Raw genomic sequence first — 22,586 nt, forward strand, 5'->3', positions numbered from 1 at the left:
TGCTTTCTTAATCTCTTATACAATCTTCTGACTTGTTATTATGCTATAATATTGTCTGTTTTACTTTCACTTTGATACTATCTTTAATTTTCTTAGTTAACCATGGATACTGCATTCTTTAACTAGAGTCTCTCCTTCTCACTGGAATGCATCTTTGTTGAGCACTATGAAATATCTCCTGAAAAGTTATGCCATTACATCTCTACTACCCTATCATGAATCTAATTTCCCAGTTTATGTTGGCCAGCTCTGTCTCCATATGCTCATAAACATAGTTACTTGATTTAAGAACACTAGAGTTAGTTAGCCTCATGCTTTGTGTCTTGAGACTGAATGTGATATTCTGTCATGTTATGATCACTGGTATCTAAGACACTTTAATCATGAGATCATTAATTAAACTTGTCTTGTTTTATATTACCAGATCTATAATCATCAGGTAACATGGCGTGAAGCTGGATGAACACAGCAGGCCAAACAGCATCAGAGGAGCAGGAAAGTTGATGTTTCAGGTCAAGACCCTTCTTTCCTGCTCAACTTTCCTGCTCCTCTGATGCTGCTTGGCCTGCTGTGTTCATCCAGCTTCACACTGTGTTATCTCAGATTCTCCAGCATCAGCAGTTCCTACTATCTCTATAATCATTAGGTCTCTGGCTGTCATTAGAACATGCAGCTGCAAAAACTGTCCTGAAAACTCCAAGTCGCACAGATTTAAAGTGATTGGAAGTCATTCCTGAAAGGGAGATAGAAGCAGAAACCATCACTACATTTAAAAGCAGTACTTGGACAGGATCTTAAAATGCCATAATTTACAGGGTCACCAACTAAGAGCTGGAATAAGGCTCAATAGCTAGTGTAGAAGTATCAAATTAAACATTGCATATTTTCAATGTTCTTTCTATGCCTCCTTGTTTCAGAAGGAGGTTAGTCATTAACAAGCATGAGACTGAATATTCAATCATAATATTATGATCTTTATTTAAATGATGGTTGTTAATTAAGCAGGGAGTCGTTAACAGATGAAAAAAAACAGAGGTGATTTAGTGATGGGAAAGAAAAATCAGGTGTGTGTAATAGCACTTTGGATAAGAAAACAGAAAAAAAGTTAAAGTAAAACAAATCAAAAATAAAGAGAATGGCTCATATGATGCAATGGTAGTGTCCCTACTTCTAAGCCAGGAAACCTGGGTTTAAGTCCTACTCAAGAGGTGTGTAATAACATCCATGATCAGGTTGATGAGAAAATATCTAAAAGCAGGGAACAGGTGTGACACAGTGCGTAGGGTAGCAATTAATAAACTCTCTCCTGAAATAGAAAAGATAACTGTGTCATGGTTTCAATCTCACTGGTTTATAATCTATTAACAAAGCCAGCTCTTGTACTGGAGTGGTCAATTCTGATCTCATTTACCCTTGCTTTCTCTGTATAATTTTATGCTCTTCATATTAAATACCAATCCACACCGTCATTGAACTATGTTATAATGGCTTCTATTCCAAATGTCCACTTTGTGAAACTTTTGCTTCCAGTTGTCCTTTTAATCTTTGAGTGAGAACCCTCTAGCTGTTTGAATGAGCTGAGTTTATTTTCCCCCGCGATCTAGTCTGACTTGAATGATTCCAGTGAATGATATGACTTGCAATAAATGCTTTGAGGAGTGTGCGGAGGAGATTCACTGGGATGGCTGCGTGGATGAGGAACTTCAGTTATGTGGGGAGACTGTAGAAGCATGAATTGTCCCCCTTGTAGCAATGCCATGGGAAGACTTAATGCTCAAATTACAAAGGGCATTGATAGAGTAAATAAATAAGAAACTGTTTCCACTAGCAGGTGGTTATTAACCAGAGAATGTAGATTTAACTTAGTTTAGTTTACTTGAAAAACTGGGAAGAAGAAATTGGGAGAAACTTTTATGCGGCCTTTTCCCCCCGATGCAGAATGCATTGTCTGAAAGGTTTGTTGAAGTAGGTTCAACATCAAAGCAGAAAAAGGGAGTTGAGCACAGGCTTGGAAAGGAAACGTTTGCGGAGCTACGGGGAAAGACGACATGGACCTTGACTAACTGGACAGCTTGTCCAAAGAGACAGCTAGGCCTGATGGGCTGAATCACCCTGTTCTGGGTTCTGTTGTAAGTCTGTAAACTTCTGAAGGCCTGCTTTCTGTTTAATTGATAGAGTTTTTCAGTACTCTTTTCCTTAATTAGAATTGCTCTATTGAATCCGCTCACTTCCTAGTATAAAACAGTCATGAAAAACTATAATAAAATTAAAAGGATATTGAGTACAATCTATCAAGGAATGAATACAGTGTATCAAATATATTCTTGATAAATTTAACTACATTTACTTGAAAATAATCCCCTATTAGTGTTAACAGGGTACCAACTCCCTGTCTAATGAAAATATGGATAATTGAATTATCAATGACAGCTGTAACATAAACCTTTCTCGATTAAACTAATCTACTCAATAATTTATAGTTCCACCCCACAGAGCAATTTGATGCCTCTCTTACCTTTTAAACATACAGCAGTGTAAAGAAAGGCAGCTAGGACCAAATGCTTTTGAGTTCTTGTAAACCACATCATCCTCCACTGAGTAGTCATTTACCCATTAGAACAAGCGATTTAGACGAGGTAAAGAATTAAGCTTCACTCTTAATATTTGTCACGAAGTGTTCAAGGAATGTAAATGATATCCTGTGAAAGCAGTTCAGACCTTGTGCCTGTTACAACTCTAGCATCATGTGAGTGAGCCGCCTGGCAACCATTCTACTGAACCAGAAGTGACGTAACTCTGTGGTTAGTTATGTGAACAGATGTGCTTCAGATTTCACTGATAAAATTACAATTATAGTCAGCGTGTTCTTTTTGATTAGGGTTTATTTGTTCATGAGCTGGCAAACTCTTCAACTCTTTCCTGCTGACTTTTACCTTCAAAATTATACTTTATCTAAAAAAGTTGATATTGAACATGACCCCATTCAATGTTGCCATTACATGAGATGCCAAAACACGCATGTTCTTTCCAATGCTGTATATTACACATTACAAGTACAGTCAATATTTATTACATTTATTACAGGCAAACATACAGGCTGAGGGGTTTTACTCACTTTCCAAGACCCTCTGTGTACTTTGCTTTCTGACTGACCTTTCACATTGTGCCACTGCATTGGCTGGCTGAAGCTTTAGTGCACCCCTCAGCATGTAGTCCTTCCTGTTGGAATGCACAAGTCTGCATAACTCAGTTGTGGGAATTGTTTGCACTGGAAGATCACTAAGTTTCAGACAGACCAAAAAGCATCTCCAGCACATTTGGTGTTTTTCTCCATGTGTGGCCCTGGGAATGCAGTGCCCTGATCCAATGGTTTGATCAGAATGAAGCACGACAGAAACTGTAGCATTTCACTAAAACACATTCCAGAAGGAAATAGACATCCTCAGCACAGTCCCCTTCAGTTGGTGAATGGAGATATATTGCTCTAAAGCCGATCTCTCTCTCTTGCCTTTGTAATGCTTGATCCCTTGTCTAAAACAAATTGATTGACCCAGGATTTTAAATTATTAATTGAATTGCCAACTTTGCACGAAGATGCGTTTCCTTATGCCTCTCTTGTAATGTCCTGGGTCCAATTTTAAACTTATGCCCCCGTGTTCTCCAATTGTCCAACAGTACGAGAGTACATTTGAATCAACTCCCTCAATTCCTTTCCAAATATTAAATACCTTAATCAAATCTGCCCTTAACCTTCTATATTCCACAGAATAACAAACTTTATTGAATTGCTCCTCGTAATTAAACCTTAGAACTCTGATCACATTCTCAGTAAGACTATAAGACCATAAGATATAAGAGTAGAACTAGGCCATTCAGTCCATCATGTCTGCTCTGCCACTTGATCATGCCTGATAAATTTCTAAATCTCATTTTCCTGCTGTCCCCCATAACACAGCCTTCTGTGACAATGAGTTCCATAGATTCACCACCTTCTGCCTGAAGAATGTCCTCCTCATCTCAGTCTAAAGGGTCATCCCTTCACTCCGAGGCTGTCTTTTCTATTAGTGGAAATGTCTTCTCCATATTCCACTCTACCCGGTCTTCTCAGCATTCCACAAGTTTAAATGTACCCCCTCCGCTTTCTTAATTCCATCAAGTACAGACCCAGAGTCTTCAACTACTCCTCCTACAAGCTCATCTTCTCCAGGATCATTCTGTTAAATCTTGTCTGGACACCCTGCAAGGCCAGCACATCCTACCTTAGATACAGGGCCAAAAACCTGCTCACAATATTCCAAATGCAGTCTAACCAGAGTCTTATAGAACTTAATGGTATTATCATCATTGTGGAATGAAATGGGAATAGGACTGTTTGAAAATCAAAGATTGTGGAAAGTACTGCACTTGTTACAAACAAGTTACTGACACTCATTATGAGCCATGTTTACACTGCTGCTTTGTTCAAGCAGCTGGGGAATCTATTTGTAGACAGATCAAAACCAGGGGCTACATACAAATGTTGTTACTGGACAACCCTGCTCACAAGTTCCCTGGCTTGGTTAATATTGTTTTTATTTTAACAAAATGGCATATCGTTGAAGCTCAGTTATACAATTCTTCAGATGTTGCTTTAACAAAAAAACAAAAGTTTTAATGGTCAAAGAAATGAAGACAGATTGGATTAAACCAAAGTATCTGCTGATAATACAGATTCAAAGATTTGCATACATACAGTAAGAAACATAATCCCATTTATCCCAAAACGCTCTTTCATAATTAATAAGAAACAATAAAGTCATTTGTATATTATCCAAAACATATGCCTGGCACAGTATCCAAAAACACCACCGAGACAGTACTCACACCACAGTCCCTGTATCTTATACCTTGGTAGGTTTAGGTCACTTGTGATTTTAACTCTTTGACTGGATCTATGGATAGCTTCTTCATGGAGCTATTGTACGCTTGACCTACCCATGTTTAAGCAACCTCTTCAGGGTTTTATCCCAACATTTCTCATCTGGGACTAAGACTAACCCTTCTCACTAAGGTACAAAGTTCATTATATATCCTTTCCTTCTCAGAAGCGTTGGTCTATACAGCCATTCTAATTCAAGTCTGAACAATACTACACAGAACTTAAAGTGAGGCTGTGATGAAATGGCTCCCTCTCTAAGCTATGGGATTTTCCCTTAAGCTTAAAATAAAACAAGTTCCAGAAGTCTGTAACAAACATTGAAGTCCTGTTATTTACTTTGACAGGTCAGAAGATAATTGAAGATAAACAAAAGAAAATCCATTAGCAATGCACATAAATCTATTCACTCTGAAGTCAGGCCTTTAAATCTGTTTTAAAATTAATTAGTATGGCTGCAGAAATACTTGCAAGTTCTTTAGATGCACTGAAAACCTACAGTTTAGCCCCTCAAAAACCAGAAACCCAAATATTTCCATTATAAAAGCGAAAGTTAGCTGATTTGTTTTTGGAGTTGTGACCAGCTGTGGGTGACAAAGACTATTCTCTTCATCTATCAATGTCAGGTAATTTTATACCCCTAACTATATTACTTACTGTACCACCAATCTTTGTGTTAATAGCATTCCCCTGCACTCACTGCCCTTGCCTTTGTTGTGGAGGGCACTTTTACATTGTTTTCTTCTCATCTATGAAATTTATTTTCCTGAATTTAGGCTCCCATTACAAAATGTTTTGGGACAAGAACCTATAAAAAGTGAATATAGCCCTATAGTTAATAGCTGCATCCATATTCCCAAAACATAGTCTTATCTCATATAGCTCTATGGTAGGAACACAGGAGTAAATAGCAGTAAATATATTAAACCCTGATCTATACCTTTGTTATCTGTAGATTTGACTATTGCAGTTGACTCCTGGATAGTCTCTCATATTCTATCCTCCATTAACTAGGACAAATCTCTGCCACCTGAGTCCCTTACTCATGTTCCCTATCACCCTATGGAGTCTGCTCACCAATGGCGTGTGTTTCCTTGTTTTCAAATCCCTCCATTGCCTCACTACTCTCTATCTCTTTAGTCTCCTCCACTCTCACAATCCTTGGAGATCTCTGCACTCATCTAACTGGCCTCTTGAGCATCTGTAATTTTACTTGTTCTACAATTGTCAGCCATGTCATCAACTGCCTGGTCCCTAAGCTCTGCAATTCTCACTGTTAACCTCTCCTCCTCTCTACCTCTCTTTCTTTAAGACCCTTTTTGAGAAAGCTTAAGAACAATAGATCTCACATTATCACTATCATGGTTTGGCATATAATTTAGCTTTATATTCCTCCTGTGAAGCACTTTGAACGGTTTCCTTATATTAAAGTTGCCGGTTAAATATAACTTTTTTTGCTGTTACGTGTCTGTGTGCTGCACTTGTAGAGCCATTGAATCCTTACTCCTGTTAAGGTTCTTGTGCACCTTAATTTGATCAAAAATGATAAACTAGTAAAAAGTTTTGTAAAGTAAACATTTCAACATAGTACATGCATCAAAGTGAAAACCACAATAATGTGTAATAGTTTACAAAAGGATGCAATGATTTTTCAGCGCTGCTATGAAGTGAAAATGGGCCTCTTATTGTTCATAAGCCATTTGTCAGTTTGAGATCTCAGTAGCACATCTGTCAAATTACAGGCACAGGGCAATTACATCCATTCAAAAGGAGCCATGCTTTTTGTTTACAGTCTGCCTCCTACACATTTTCCACTAGCCCTTAGCTAACAGCGAGGAAAGTTATACACAATGTTCATCTGTTACCACAACTTTAACATTTAAATCATACGTTGTAAACTTGCCGTGGAACACCCCACTTTCCTCAGAACACCTACTCACATGCTTGTAGAGGCAAGTCACTTACAACCATTCACACACACACACAAACAAATATTGACACAAACAAACACACTCAGACACAACCACAGACAAAACACTTATCATGGGGCATTTATAAAATCCTTGCCCAAATTCAAACAGTAATGACTTTGCAAATGAATGTAGCAAAATTTAGTTTGAGCAATACAGCATCATTCATAACTTTGTTTAAAGTTATTGCATGTGGTTACACACACATGACTCATATTTACACGTGTAGATACACATCTGAACGCACATACTCACATACACACTAAAATACACTTAAATATTCATACCAGGCCGAGTGATATGATATGCTGGATTCCCTTTCTCATTGGTACCTTATCAAAAGACTCCTGGAATTCCAAATATATTACATCTATTGGCTCTCAATTATCCTGTCTGTTTCTTTCCCAAAGAATTCTAGTACATTTTTCAGGCATGATTTCCTGTTCATGAATCCACACTGACACCACTAGTTTATATTATGCCTTTCTAAATGCTCTACTATTACATCTTTTATAATAGAGTCTAACATTTTTGCATTAGCAGATGTTAAACTAACTGGCCTACAATTACATAATTTGGACTCCTTCCCCATTTTTACTAAGGATATTATATTACAATTTCTCTAGAATCTAAGGATTCTTGGAAGATTATTACCAGCGTGTCCACTTCCACTATATCTACTTCCTTTAATATCCTAGAATACATTCCATCAGGTCCAGGGATCTTATTGCTTTAGGCCATATTAGTTTCTTGAGTTTACTTATTTGGTGGGTCATGTCTTGATATCATCATGTAAGCAGCCATGGTCCTTTCCTGCAAGTTCAAGGATCATATGTGATAAGGAGACCAATGTCTTCCACAATGTCACCTGCAAAGGACAAATAAGTATATGGTCCAGTTGATAGAGTTGGTGGATGAAAGGTGGTGAGGTGCGCTGAATGAGTGAGTAGGAAGTGCAAAGAACAGGAAGGCTTAATAGCCTGGGTAGGAATGAGAGCCATTCAAGGAAAATGTTGCATGCAATAGTGAATGTGTTAGACCATGAATCTCAGTGGAAACTGGGTGCAGTGCCAGAATCAGTAAAGACAAGGTAGCAGGGGTGAAGTTGGTGGCATTCACTTTCTGGAGCACAGGAGGTCATTGACCTTCTTTCTGCACTGTTGTACATCCCTCCAGACCATGGAAATGACACTGTCCCAGGTGGCAACTTTGGATCAAGCTAGCAGAGGCTATAGATGTGGCCCCATTGTGGTGGTCCTGGGAAAGAGAATGGATCTTATCATCTACCAAGTCTTCCAGGTTCCTTTCCATGAATCTGGATGTCAGTTTGGTTCTGTTGGCTAGTTCCTATGGAATTCTTTACACATTCAAACTGTGAAGGGGAAATCCTGGTTGGCAGCATTTGGGATGGGTGTGTAGCTGAGGTTTAAACATGCTACCTGTAGCGTGAATGTCATACAGCTCCAGCACACACAGCCTGTTCTACTTCTGTGGAGTGTAAGACTGCGTGACAGCGGTGCTGTGGAGGCATGGTACAGATTTAGTGAGGTGAGCAGCATGCAATAGCCTGAGAAAACGCGGAATAGCTCACAAAGTGAACCCCTCCATTAAACTCCCTAAAATTGACATTTTGCCAAGCTCTGGGAAAATTTAGCCCATTCTTTCCACATCTATCTTGTCAAAGCCATTCAAGATCTTATACATCAATGAAATCACCCTCTCACTCTTGTAAATTCAAATGAAAACAAACTTGGCCTGTCCAATCTTTCCTCAAAATTTCACTTGATCCTTCTAGGTATCAAGCTTATAAACTTCCTCTGAACTTTCTCAATGCAATTACATCCACCCTTCTTTGAATAAGGAGATCAAAACTGTACGCAGTATTTAAGATGTAGTCTCACCAATGCCTTGTATAACTAAAACGTAACATCTGTCCTTTTATATATAATTCTCCTTGTAGTAAAGGATTGCATTGCATTAGCCTTGATTACTTGCTGTGCTCTGATATTAATTGTTAACAAATCATGGTCTAGAAGATTTCAATCCTTCTGCAACTCAGAATTCTGCTTTAATTCTCCATTTAATTCATACTTTGCTTTTTTTAACCTTCCTGCTGAAAAAAATTCACATTTTCCCACATTATACTCTATACGCTAAATTTTTGCCCATTCACTCATTCTACCAGTACCAATTTTTGCTACATCGTATTCACAAAATAATTTCCTACCTATCTTTCCTCACCTTTACCATGCTCTTAATCTCCACATTTAATGCATTGATATAAATTGTAAAAAGTTGAAGACCCAACATGGATCCCTGCAGGGTCCCACTCATCACATCCTGCCAATCTGAAAAGGATCCATTTATACATACATCAGTTTTCTACCAGGCAGCCAATTTTCTAACAATGCTTATATGCCCCTTCTCTCCCTACGCCTGGAGCTCCTAATTTGCACAAATAACTTTTTCAGTGGATAACAGGAACTGCAGATGCTGGAGAATCCGAGATAACAAGGTGTAGAGCTGGATGAACGCAGCAGGCCAAGTAGCATCTTAGGAGCAGGAAAGCTGATGTTTTGGGCCTAGACCCTTAGGCCCGAAATGTCAGCTTTCCTGCTCCCAAGATGCTGCTTGGCCTGCTGTGTTCGCCCAGCTCTACACCTTGTTACCTTTTCAGTGGAACCTTGTCAAACTCCTTCTGGAAATGCAAGTGCAGTACATCAATGGGCTCTCGTTTATCCACAGCATATGTAACTCCTTCAAAGAAATTCGATAAATTCCTGATTGCCTTGGGTTTCTCCAAGTGTGCAGTTATAACCTACTCAAACATCTTCCCCATTTCAGACATCAAGCTAATTGGACTATAGTTTCCTGCTTTCTGCCTCCTTCAATAGAATGTTATATTTGCTACTTTCCAGTCTGATGAAAAGTCACTTTACTCATGGGCACCTTCTTGAGTCCTTTACCAGAAGCAATGCTTTGTTCACTTGCTAAGCTGTGAGAAAAGGAGCAGTCAAAGAATGGCCTTGATATTTCACACCTTGTAATAACAATGAACAGAGCTAGCCATCAGACCTTAGGCAGGATATATTGGCCTTGGAGGAACTGATAAATGTGTTTCAATGTGGAGGAGAGATTACACAAATTGAGATTGTATCATCAGGAACTGAAAAGGGTCCGAGGTAATTTGATCAAAGCTTTCAAGACATTAATGTGGACTGATAGAGAGAAACAGTTTCTACACGGAGTTTAGGAATGGTGACATTATTTCTCATGGAGTGTCTGTTCAAGTAGTGCCTAGAATCACCTGTGCATACACAGCCAATGTCCATGATGCCGTGCTTGCCTCAGTCTGGCCCTGCTTCAAATTCATGGTGAATTCTGTTCTCCAAGTCAGACAGAAGTGAATCCATTTGCTGTTGGTTTCAATGCAGTGCTCCAAGTATCTACAGACTAGCAATTGTGCTCTTTTTCCATCATTGCTACTCTATCTCAATTCAATGTGCATTTGACACTGATATATTCTTGTTGCTGCTAATGACTGTGTTCCTCCATTTTCTGGCTCTTACTTCAAATCGCTTTAATGGTCACCTTATTGCAGTATCTGGGCACAGCTGGTACAATTCTGCATACACGTGTGTGGGGATCATTGACCAGAAGGTCAGTTGTCAACTCTGTCAATTGTCGAAGACAGGTCCTAGGATGCTGCTTGGCCTGCTGTGTTCATTCACATCCACACTTTGTTGTCTCAGATTGTCCAGCAGCAGCTCCCATTATCTCAGAGCTTTTCATCAAATTTCTGCCAAGCAACACTGAATTTATTCCTGGAAGTAACCTGTCATGAGGCAAATATCAGAATTTACATATCCAATCTCAAAAATCATAAAGCAAACTGGAAAGAAGACCAGGGACCAAACTACACACACAAATAAAGATCAGTCAAGACTCAGTCTAGAAACTACTAGAGCTTCCAGATTGGCATGTGACGCAGTACTCAGGGAACGCTGCTATCAGATGGGCCTTTGTTCAGTTGAGACATTAAACTGATATTTCGTCTACCTTCTGGGCAAATATAAAAAACAATCCCATGCTGTTAATTTGGAAGACGATTATGGAAGCTATCTTGCCCTATACCTTGGCCAATATTTATCCCTCAATCAAAAAACACCAAGAAAACAGATGATCTGGTCATTTTGTCACAATCTGGATTAGAGTTAGCAATCTGATCCCTGTGAATGGATGAATAAGGACCAGTAAGGCTGAATAGATTATGGTGAATGAGGTTAACAGTGCCCTATGCATCATCGGCTGTCCCTTAACTTGAAGACGTGTCTACTCAAGATGATGAGCTTCTGCAGTGGGACTTCATGTGACTGAAAAGGCTGATTATTAATCTGCTGATGTTTGGACATGTCGGGCAGGATGTGCCACGTGGCAGTGAGGTCCAGAGCAGGATTCACTTCTCTTTCCTTCTCTGCTGCTGCTTCCCCCATCATTAAGGCTTTTAGATTCAAAGCAAGACGCAACCTGATGGATAATGTAATCCCATTTTGAACAATTGGCAGCTGGAGTGAATATAGCAAGGTCAATCAGGTGGGTCTCATAGAATATGAGTTCCCTGATTAGGCCGGTTAACCTTGTCCAATCTGGGAGCCCTGGCTGACAGGTATAAACAGGAGTGTCAGGGGTCTGCTCACTCTGAGAGCTGGCTCTGTGGGTGCTTGTCAGCATCAAGGACTCTCCACGTGTCAATAAAAGGTGACTTGGTGATGGGATTCGGGCCTCTGTGGAGTTATTTTAGTAGTGAGCACTTCTCTATCAGTAATGTCAGGCATCTGGTCTTCAAGGACAGCCTCAGGGTGTCTTTGCAGTGATTTCCTCGTCCTCGTCGAACATTGACCATTCAATAGTTGAGAGTACATGACCAGGGAGATGCTTTACAGTTATGTGGGCAATGTCCAATCATTGGTTTTGCAAGAGTTTTTCCTGAATGCTGCAGAGTTGGCTTCAGGAAGGACACCAGCATTTTTCTGACGGTCCTCTCATTCAGACCACAGAATGTGATGGAGGCATCCACCACTCTTAAGTCAGACTCACTAAAGTACAGGCGTCTAGGATAACCACTGACCTCAACATTAGCACTTTAGAGCTGGATCGTGAGGTTGGATAATTTAGCTGCCAGGTGGCTAAACAAAATACTCTGTAGGTTTGATTCAAGTACCGTTCACGGAAACCTGCCTCTTCATTTGCCTCAAGCTTACAGAATGGTGTCTCTTTAGCTAAATATAACCAAATCTCTCTTGCTGTCTCTGTCTCTCACTTGTAGCATTTTATAAACTTTGACTAATTACTTTACTATCACTTTGTGTAACTGTGATTTAAAGTCGGTTATTTTTAGCAGGCAATGTATCATTATGTTCCAGCTCTACATAGAAACATAGAAACTGGGAGCAAAAGTACACCATTGTGCCCTTCAAGCCTGCTTCCCCATTCAATATGATTATGGCTGATGCTCTGTCGCAGTGCCATATTTCTGCTTTCTCCCTATCACGCCTTGATGCCTTTCGAATCTAAAAAAAAATCTCTTTTGTGAATATATTCAGTAACACCCTCCACCTCCTTCTGCTGTAGTAAATTTCACAGATTCACCACCCTTGGCGTGAAGAGATGTTCCCCTCAGCTTAGTTCCAAATGGTATACCCAGTATCCTACATTCACTCCCCATTCAGCTCCTGGGACTTTGATATCTGCATGGCTGTATTTATAACCATGCAAGGAAAGAAATTTCCTTTCTCTAATTTATCTCATAACCTTAAGACATCAATGTAACTGTTGAAAACAATGGGAGAAGATCCTTTGGGGGTCAATAAATGTGGAGCTGGAAAAGAAAAGCTGGTCAGACAAAGTCTGAGGAGGAGGAAAATCAATGTTTTGGGCCAAAACCTTTCAGCATTTCTGTGTCACTGAATCCAAAATGTTAACTTTTTGTCTCCATAAATGCTAACACACTCCTGCTAAGTTTCTCAAGCAATTTCTGCTTTTGTTTCAGACTTTCAGAATTCACAGTTCTTTATTTTATTTTATTCCAATAAATGATGGACTTTTGATGTCTAATCTCTGTTTAATTTGGGAAACACAACAGCCAATTTTTACACAGCAGAATCCTACATAACAGCAATCTAACGAGGACCAGATAAGTGCTTTTATTTTGATGTTGACTGAGTTAATAATATTAATCAAACAATAAATATTCACCAAGGCACCAGGGACAACATTGCTCTTCTTGTAGCTAGATTACTGTTTATAATGGCAACAATCAAACGTTAACAAGATGTGAGATTATTAATTGCAAATATAGTTTTAGTATTGCTTCCAAATCTATGAAATTGGCCACCTAGAAAGACAAAGGCCACTGGAAAGCAGGGACACCAACATCCACAAATTCCATTTCGGTTCATCCCAACTCAGAAATATATCAACATTCATTGAAAACCTCGGAATTATTATTGTAACAGCACACGCAACCCAATGACTGCTGTGATTTAAAAAGGCAGCTCACCGCCATCTTCGCAAGGTCAATTAGATGTGAGCTAAAAACACTGTCCAGGCCAGTGACACCCACATCCTGATATTGTGTGTACTAAATAGACATTATCAAGTGAATTGATACAGCAAAGGCATTTGTCATTTGTTGGAAAAGCCCATCTGACCTTTAGGGGCGGTAACTGCTGTCTTACCTGGTCCGGCCTACATGTGACTCCAGATCCACAGCAATGTAGATAACTCTTAACTGCCCTCTGAGCAATTAGGGATGGGCAATAAATGCCGACATCCACACATCTGGTGAACATGAATAATTTGGACTGAAGGGTCTGTTTCCGTGCTGTACTGCTGTATGACTATGACCTGCTGATATTAGAATGATGCCAGGTGCTTTGGCCTGGCACAGAAAATGCCCATTAGCTGAGTGATTTAGCTTTAAAAACCAAAGAATGCCATTCATTGCAAAGCTGCCATCTCCATACTGTTTTAATACTGTGAAGTCAACTTTGCAGTTGCTGGAAAGTTCTATGCTAGAACATTTAATTCCACTGCTCAGTCTCTTACAGCAATGAACCCGAGGCCTTTCATTCCTTGGTGTTGTACTTTACAGTGAAATTCAGCGTCAGCCTCTCACCTTTGTAGACCTCAATGTGTACCAATGGATAGATGCTGTGCAGTGGTTCATGACACTCAGCAAAAAACAGGAAAGGATAATAAGTGTTTTAGTACAGCACAACGCTAACTCTGAAAAGTGCATGTTCCCGATTTGGATTTATACTGGATGGCAGCACAACGCAGCAATAAGGCCTTTGGGTGCTGCGTTTTACATGAATCGACTCCTCAAAGCAAAAGTTCTGAGGAAGGGTCACTCGACCCGAAACATTGACTCTGATTTCTCTCCGCAGATGCTGCAAGACCTGCTGAGTTTTTCCAGCAATTTCTGTTTTTGTTTCTGATTTACAGCATCTGCAGTTCTTTTGGTTTTTATTTAAGAATATTACATCATTGGTTCTGTCATAATATTCAACTAGTGTATTCTCAGCTGTTAGACAATGGCACAGAGTTCAACTGTCTGGCAGTTATTTAGTGCAAACGCTGCATCCATGACCTTGAAATTTACTAGCAATAACCAGATGTATCACTGCAATGAAGTGATAAACAGAATAAGATGTAAAGAAAACACTGTGCGTTATGGATGGAGTAAATGCTAAGAGAAGGATTCGATCTCATCATAAATTCGATTAAATGTTAAACTCAGCTGCCTCCATATTGTTTTGGTTTCCTTCTATATCTTTAGATAACTGACTCAACTCTTGGGCAACTGTGAATACAAATACATGTCACATGCAGAAATGGGTTGCTGACTGTCCAGGATTGTCTTAGAGTCTCCAGAAATTAAGAATTAATCTCTTCAAATGATTTGAAGGAGAAATAATGGTACATTAAAAAGATTTTATTTATTCCACAGTCTTTCTGGATTAAACAGATGCCTAAAAAGATGTTGAAAGCAGATTCGATATTAACTTTCTGAAGGTAAATGGATAAGTATTTGAAACAGGAAAGACACACAGGTCTTGAGAAAGAAAAGGGAATGAGATTAATTGGGTCAGAAGGTTGGGGGTTCTAAATCCCATTCTGGGGACTTGAGAACAAAAGTCCAGACTAAAAGACTTTTGGGTACGTCAGAATAGGAGGAATGTAGAGTTTTGAGGATTGTAGGGCTGAAGGAGGGCACTGAAATAGGGTGTGGACCAGGCAGATAGAGGGATCTGAATGAGAGCGGGAATTTTAAATCTGAGACCTTGGAAGACCAGGAGACAGACATAGACAGGATAGGCCAAATGGCCAATTTGGATAGCCAAATGTAACAATTTTGTGATTCTGCGTCAGCAGCAAGCATAGAGAGTGTTAGGATCATTAGGATTTGGACATATTTGGTGAGTCAGGAAATGGACAGTATAGGTGATAGGAAAATTGTTGAGAAAGCGTTCTCATGGCTGTGAACTGATCTTGAGGTTCTAAGAACAGCGATAAATCAATCAAACTTTGGTCTTTGAATTTATGATATGATTATAACAACTTTATGATAAGATTGTTCAGTCAGATATTGAGTTCATGTTGATAGACAAAAACACATTAAAGTTGGGTTTCTTCTAGATGATCCAAATCAATTGCACTAAATATCATTCAAAATAACAATTTTTACCATTCTATGTGGCTGAACTGAGTGAAAGGTCTTGATCCACTGATTCCATAAAGGTTAAAAATTAGACGAAAATAGGACATTCACTCTGGGTGGAATCTTATAGGAGCTTGAACAACATGGACTTGGTTGCAAAATTTTCCTGAATTATGTGAGATACCCAGCAAGACCCTATATGGTCACTTGGAACAATTTGCTGCATCTTTTAACTCAGTTCTGGGTGTTGAGATGAGATTTCATCTCAGACATGGAAGATTAGGTGGGTTATAGGAGATGGTCTGAGTGGGATGCTGGGCCGAAAGTTTTCACATTGTAAGGATTCTGTGAGATTTCGCTTGGCAGTTTCGAGTTACCTATTATGGGGATCATTGCTTGTTAAAGACCTTGTTAACTGCAGGTCTTACTCGCACAAAGCTTCCTATCTTTCCACCTGCTGTGAGCAACCTGGATGCGGAGAATTCTGAACACAGACAACAGAGGCGGACCCTGGTTGCTTTGGCTTGTGACCCACTCCAATGAGCCACCATCTTGGATACTGAGCACTGTCTTAGGACACACTCTGTGGGTGCTGGCCACACACAGCTCACATCCACGTATGTTGAAATCAGACAAGAGTTATCTTCTAAGAACACCCAAGATAGATCTCCAATCCATGTACAGGATGCATGTCCATGCTTCACCTCTGGTCACAATGGTAACCATCATTGTAATACTGCTGCAAAGTCTCTCTGTGCTCAGGGATACACGCCCAGCTCAAAAACTGGACCAGATTGCACCTCTGGGCTGTTCACTGAGCCCACCTGGATGCTCATACCACCCCTGGCTTTCTTTATCTTGCCCCTCAGTCAGAGATAGCAGGCTCACAGTATTGCTGTACTGTATTGCTGTTAAGTGCTGGCACAAATCCAGGAAACCCGTCATAGTTGTCAGCTGTCCTCAGTCAAGTCAAGGGACATGGCCTTTGGTCAAAGGGTTCCAGCACAACTTGTCAAGGCCAGACTCCAAAATCAATCCAAGGTTTCAGACACCATCGGTGAGGTATTCAGGACAATCAGGGTCAGGGGTGAAGTGTTGAATGCCAGGCAGCCTAGCACCCAGCCTGACTCTTTCTGTCCTACCGAACGCTGTTTTCCTCCTGGAATGAGAGTGTTGCAGGTATTCAGGGAGATGAAAGTGGGTGGCACGGTTGTTAGTGTTGGTGCAGGTGGGGAGGTGCCCCAAGTGAGTGAGAAGGTAGTACAGAGGGTATACAGGGTGAGTGACGAGGGAGGGAAGATTTTGCAGGCAATAGTGAGAGCGGTAGAACCTGAGCCTCACCGGGTGGTAGGTACAGGAGTAAGAGGTAGAGTGAGTGGAGAAGTTTATTGGCCTTTTTACTACAGTGTCGGGTATTCCTCTAGGGGGCTGAGACTGTACTGACATGAATGGGAGCCATGGCACAAGGTGGCAAGATCTAGTGTTTACTTCCTGGTCCCTGCCTACACAACAGGGCACCGGTTTTTCCTTCGCTTCCACGTCTGCGGAAAATGTCAGGAACTGTGCCGGGCCGCTCCAGACTGGTAACATTTTTGTCTGAGTGAATAATGGTCTTTTACAGATGGTGTCAGTGCCAGGGGAGCCAGTCAATTCCAGGATATCCAGAAAGTCTTGCCAGATACAGCTAGTGGTGGAATGGGAACCAGAATTGGATAAGAGGCTGTGGGTTAGGTAGGTAATGGGTCGTGTGTGGTAAGATACAGTGAGAAGATTTACTAGACTGCCCAAAGAGAAACTCTCCATGAAAGTCACCAAAACTGACAGTTAGCTAAATAAATGCAGGATTTTGACCTGTGTTGTCATGGTGGTGAGTCTTGGAACATGCTAATCACAGGAAATGATCTGCATTGAATGCTGGGTCAAGACTGCTTGTTTAATGCTCTGTAAACCAGTAGCATCATCAAGTCTAGCATGAGGTTATACACAGAATCATCTCTCTCTAGAGTCTGCTTTTGTGGGAACTATGAAATCACTTCTGACATAAGGTGACTACATACATATTTGGATCTTAATCCTTGCTCGACGGTCTGTAATGAATCTAATAAAAGATTCAGGAGAAATTTATTTACCCAAAGAATGGGGAATTTGCTACCACAGTGAGTGATTAAGGCAAATGGCACAGAAATATTTAAGAGGAAGCCTGATGCACTCATGAGGGAGAAAGGGCCAGAAGCATATGATGATTGGATGAGATGGAGTAATGGAAGTAGGAGTGTTGTGGGTCATATGACGTAGCACAGACCATTTGCGATGAATAGATTCTTTCTGTGCTCCAAATTCTATTAAGTTCTACTGACTGCCATGGATTATGCAAGCAGGCATGATAATTTAGCAGTGAGAAGACTGGCCTAAATTTTTACGACACCTTTAATGCTCCAAGATATCCCAAGGTATTTCCCAAGTGTGATTACCAAAGAAAATGAGACACAGGAATAAATAACCAAAAGCTGAGTCAGGAAGGTAAGGAGGGAGGAGGGCGGGAGAGGGGAGAGGAGGGAAGAGGAGATGAGAGGAGGGACAAGAAGCGGAGCAGGGGAGAGGAGGGAGACAGGAGAGAAGAAAGAAGAGGAAAGGGGAATAGTGAGAGGGAGAGGAGAGAGGAAGGGAGAGGAGGAGAAGGGAGTGCAGAGAAGAGAAGAGGTTTTGGGAGATACCGGCTGAGTGGCTTGGGAAGGGAGAGGTTTAGGAAGGGAGAAGCAGAGAAGCTAAGGAAGGGAAGGTTAAGAGGCACATGGAGAAAAAGGCAGAGAGGCTTGGGCTGAGATTGTTATTGAGGCTTTCTGGGCTTCCTGCCATTTAGAAGCTGCTGCTGAGCAAAGAACATGAACAATGTTGGTCTGTCATGAGGTGTTCTGCTTTTGAGCTGCACTGTTTGGGAAGTACTGATAGGGAATCACAGGACCATGGACCCTCATTCCTCACTTATTTCTGCAACTGATCAGGTGTGACAGTACGGAGACAGACAAAATTGTGGGGACAGTCTTTGAGTTATATCCCTGGACTGTTCACTCATGACCCAATCCAAATGATTACCAAGCTCAAATCAACTGCAATGCCTTAATCAACCCCTTCGTGAATTGGCAAGAAGAATAAAACTGTTAATCATGGTATGAAATGTGAGAATTATTGAAAATAATTAAGTAAAGGTTATTGTATAACAGGACATAAAAGCAGTTTAACAAGTAACTGGAAATATGAAATTAAGAGCAGAGAAAGGGGAGGGATGCATTTTGGTTGGAAAGGCAGGGAAAGAACTGATAAAGTGGACAGCAGGAGCGAATACATTATAAAAGTTTGTTATCTTGAATCCCAACAATGGTTTAAGAGTGGTAGAGTTTCCTAACGCTGCAAAGCAATGATACATTGATACGACTAATTTATGATAGGAAAGAAACTGTTCAGATATCAGGTTAGTCTAAGCACTTATCTGTGCAGAAGTGCTAAACATGAGGAATCTGCCAGCTGATATAACATGGTGTGGAGCTGGAGGAACTCAGTAGGCCAGGCAGCATCAAGGGGGCAGGAAAGATGACATTTCTGAAGATGGGTCCTGACCCGCAACATCAGGTTTCCTGCTTTTCTGATGCTGCCTGGCCTGCTGTGTTCCTCCAGCTCCATGCTATGTTATCTCTGACTTCAGCATTGGCAGTTCTTGCTGTGTCTGAAAGAACCTGCCAGCTGGCAGTTTTACTCAGGCACAATTGCTGGTGGCCTCATTTCACTTCGGAATCATTGACTAATGCCAAGGAATATCTATGTTTGCTTTTTACTGAAACAGTACAGTGTTTGCTTGCTGGCAACAATATAAATCAGTATTTATACTGAACCTCTCATACAGGAGCAAATCCTAAGGGGCCTCATTGGAGTGTTCGCAAACAGAATTCGATATGGACCTAAACAAGGAGCTATTATGATAGCAAAAACTTGGTCAATGAGATATGGGTCATGGAGCACCTTAAAGTAGGACAGAGAGGCAGAGAGGTTTAGGGAGGGATCTCTCATTTAGACAGATTGAGCAGTTATGTAAGACAGTGGTATACTAGATATTGTCATACTCACGGAAACTGGTCACTGCGAAATCCACTTGGTCATATAACTTATGTATGTTAGCTTGTAACACAGACTCTGAAACATCTATAATTAGAAGAAAAGTCAGACAGCATAGGTAACAAAATGATAGCATGTGATGTAACTCAAAAAAATCACCCTGGGTTATTGTGGGTGAAACGTGAGTCCTCAACCATAACCTATTTGTCATATTTTCCTATAACAAAGTTTTTTCTAAAAAGTTTATGACCAATAAATGGTCACTATTTAAATTTTGCTGTTTGAGTCAGATGCTTCTTCACAATGCTAGCTTGCAGCCCGATGCATTTGAATGAAATGAGTTTCCTTAAACTTGGAAAAGTAGACAACAGAAATAGGCCATTTGGTCCAATTGATCGATGCTGGCATCCACGCTCCACACAAATCCCCTTTCACTCCCCTGCATCTAACCCCAAGTATTCTATTCCTTTCTCCATCGTTTATTTTTCCAGCATTCTCTTAAATACATCTATGCTACCGACCACTCCCTACAGTAGTGTGTCCCAAATTCCCATCACTCTCAAAATAAAGACATTTCTCCTAAATTCCCCTTTGAATTTTTTGTCTTTAAATGCATTATTACCTTATTGATATATTGTCCTGTACTCATAACCCCTGGATTTGATCTCCTCCCCAGAAGAAGTTCTTTTCTCTACAGCTAGCATATCAAACTCCTTCATTAATATTGTAAGATCTCTGTTAGGTCACCCTTGGCCAGTTTCTTAGTCTGACAGACTATAATGCAAGACTTTGGAGCAGCCAAAATCAGCGTAAAAGCCATGGTAATAGCAATCAGTGTTCTGACACTCACTGAACGATTTAACATGTTATGGGCCTGATTTTGGCCATATATATCAACCTCTGACAATATCATTGCTGCACTGAATGTTTAAATACCATGGCTTAGAAACTGATTGGCACTCAACTTAAATCTTAGGAACAGTCCCAGCTACATAGTCCTTTCTCACCTATATGTCTCCACAGTTTGAGATGCTGAATCAGACTCCTTGTCACATTTGACCCCGAGACTCCTGCCTTTCAAACTGTTAAGGGCTACAGTGCCCTGAAAAAGGGATTATGCACTTTGCAACTCAACGAATAGCTGCTTCAAGCTCCCTTTTGACAAAAATGTTGATGATTGACCATAGATAGCACAGAGGCAGCAATCTCTTGGCAGCAAAATCAGCGAATGTTAAAGGGGTGCTGGAGACTTGAGTCCCAAAATGTTCAGCTTTTATTTCTTTTACTTACTGGATTTTGGAGCCAGGATGAGCATGAAAGAAATTCCTAGGTCTACATGAAATTGTGGTAGGAAGAACAGCTCCATGTGTTGGGATTTATTTTATGGTCTAGGCAGGAGTTTGAGTTGACTAATCTTGGCTGATCATTGAAGATCTCTGTGCCCCACCAATTCTGGCCTCTTGTGCATTCCTGACTTTAATCACTAAATTTGTGGAAATGCCTTCAGCTTCCTGGGCTCCAATTCTGAAATTCATTCTCCATGTCTGGAATACCTTGTCCTGTGCTGGTCGTCCAGTTTTCGGAAAGATATTATTAAGCTGGAGAGGGTTCAGAAGAGATTTATCAGGATGTTTCCGGGTACGGGAGATTTGAATTATAGACACAAGCTGGATAGGCTGGGTTAGGTGGATGCAGGTAACCTGTTCATCTTCTCTCCTACCTGTTCACCCCACCCATCCCACTGACCATTCCCCATCACACCCTACCCCACCACCACCATCCCACCTACCTTACCCCAGCCCCGCCCATCCTCTCTCTATTCATCTCCCAGCTCCCTTCCCCCTCCCCCATTTCTGAAGAAGTGTCCAACCCAAAGCATTAACTTGCCTACTTCTCTGATGCTGCTTGGCCTGCTGTGTTCCTCCAGCTCCACAGTGTGTTGTTTGAATATCTCTTTGAGTTTGGCGACAAGATGTATTTCATAATGTTCTTATGAACTCAGTCAAAAGTGCTAAGTATATTCAAGTTGTTTTTGATCTGCTGGTCGATACCAAATTATACCCTGACAACTTCCATTTGCTATATCACACCAGCAAGAACACTTCATCAGTTTTTCCTTGGCCGTTAAATGCTTTGAGGTGTCCAGTGGTTTTGCAAAATGCTGTATGCAAGTCTTTCATCATTGAATCCTTACAGCGTGGAAGCAAGCCATTTGGCCTATTCAGTCCATACCAACCCTATGAAGAGCACCCCACCCCCTACCCTACCCCTGCATTTCCCACCCTAGACATTAGGAGCAATTTAGCACGGCCAATCTACCTAACCTGCATACCTTTGGACTGTGGGAGGAAACTGGTGGAAACCCACGCAGACACGGGGAGAATGTGCAAACTCAACACAGATAGTTGCCTGAGGCTGCAATCAAACCCAGGTCTTTGGTGCTGTCAGGCAGCAGCGCTAACCACTGAGCCACTGAACCATCCCAAGAATTTTTAAACTTCTTTCCTTCCTTCTTTTTCTTTTGCTACAAAGTCTATGATTTTTCTCATTTTTGGAAACTACCAAACTCAAGCTGCAGATTGCTAATACCAGCAAATGCACTTGAGTGAAAATTAATGTTAGCTGTTTGGAACCACTACAGTAGGTGCACTTGGCTTTTTTTATGTGCAGGAAGCCTTTGCAACAAAGGTACAACAAGTATTTTCATTAGGCACAGCCAACACAACTCTTCCGGTTTGCAAAGCTATGGAGAGAAAGGGGCTGTGGTTTAATTTTGAAGGAACCTTAAACTGTGGGCTGCACTTCTAAATAACTTGCTCATTGTTCAAAGCCAACAGCAGCTATATTTTCTGTAATTTGTTTTCGACTGTTA

The 22,586-nt window shown here is 40.7% G+C and overlaps 1 protein-coding gene across 2 annotated transcripts in view; it reads right to left on the bottom strand.

Annotated features, from left to right (window-relative positions):
* Positions 1–22,586, bottom strand: part of LOC125453145 (B- and T-lymphocyte attenuator-like) — a 93,700-nt gene that overhangs the window by 52,439 nt on the left and 18,675 nt on the right. Inside the window, exon 4 of one of the 2 annotated variants that reach the window (XM_048532318.2) lies at positions 19,727–19,801. Coding sequence is in view for 1 of the 2 variants with exons in the window: in XM_048532317.2 (XP_048388274.2) it covers positions 2,516–2,606 (91 nt within the window). In the remaining variant the exon portion in view is untranslated. Of the gene's footprint in view, positions 1–2,515; positions 2,730–19,726; positions 19,802–22,586 lie in introns of those variants that run through there. The other variant, XM_048532317.2, reaches the window with a different exon arrangement.

The sequence above is a fragment of the Stegostoma tigrinum genome, chromosome 6 (genome assembly GCF_030684315.1).
Source record: "Stegostoma tigrinum isolate sSteTig4 chromosome 6, sSteTig4.hap1, whole genome shotgun sequence".
Classification (NCBI taxonomy): Eukaryota; Metazoa; Chordata; class Chondrichthyes; order Orectolobiformes; family Stegostomatidae; genus Stegostoma; species Stegostoma tigrinum.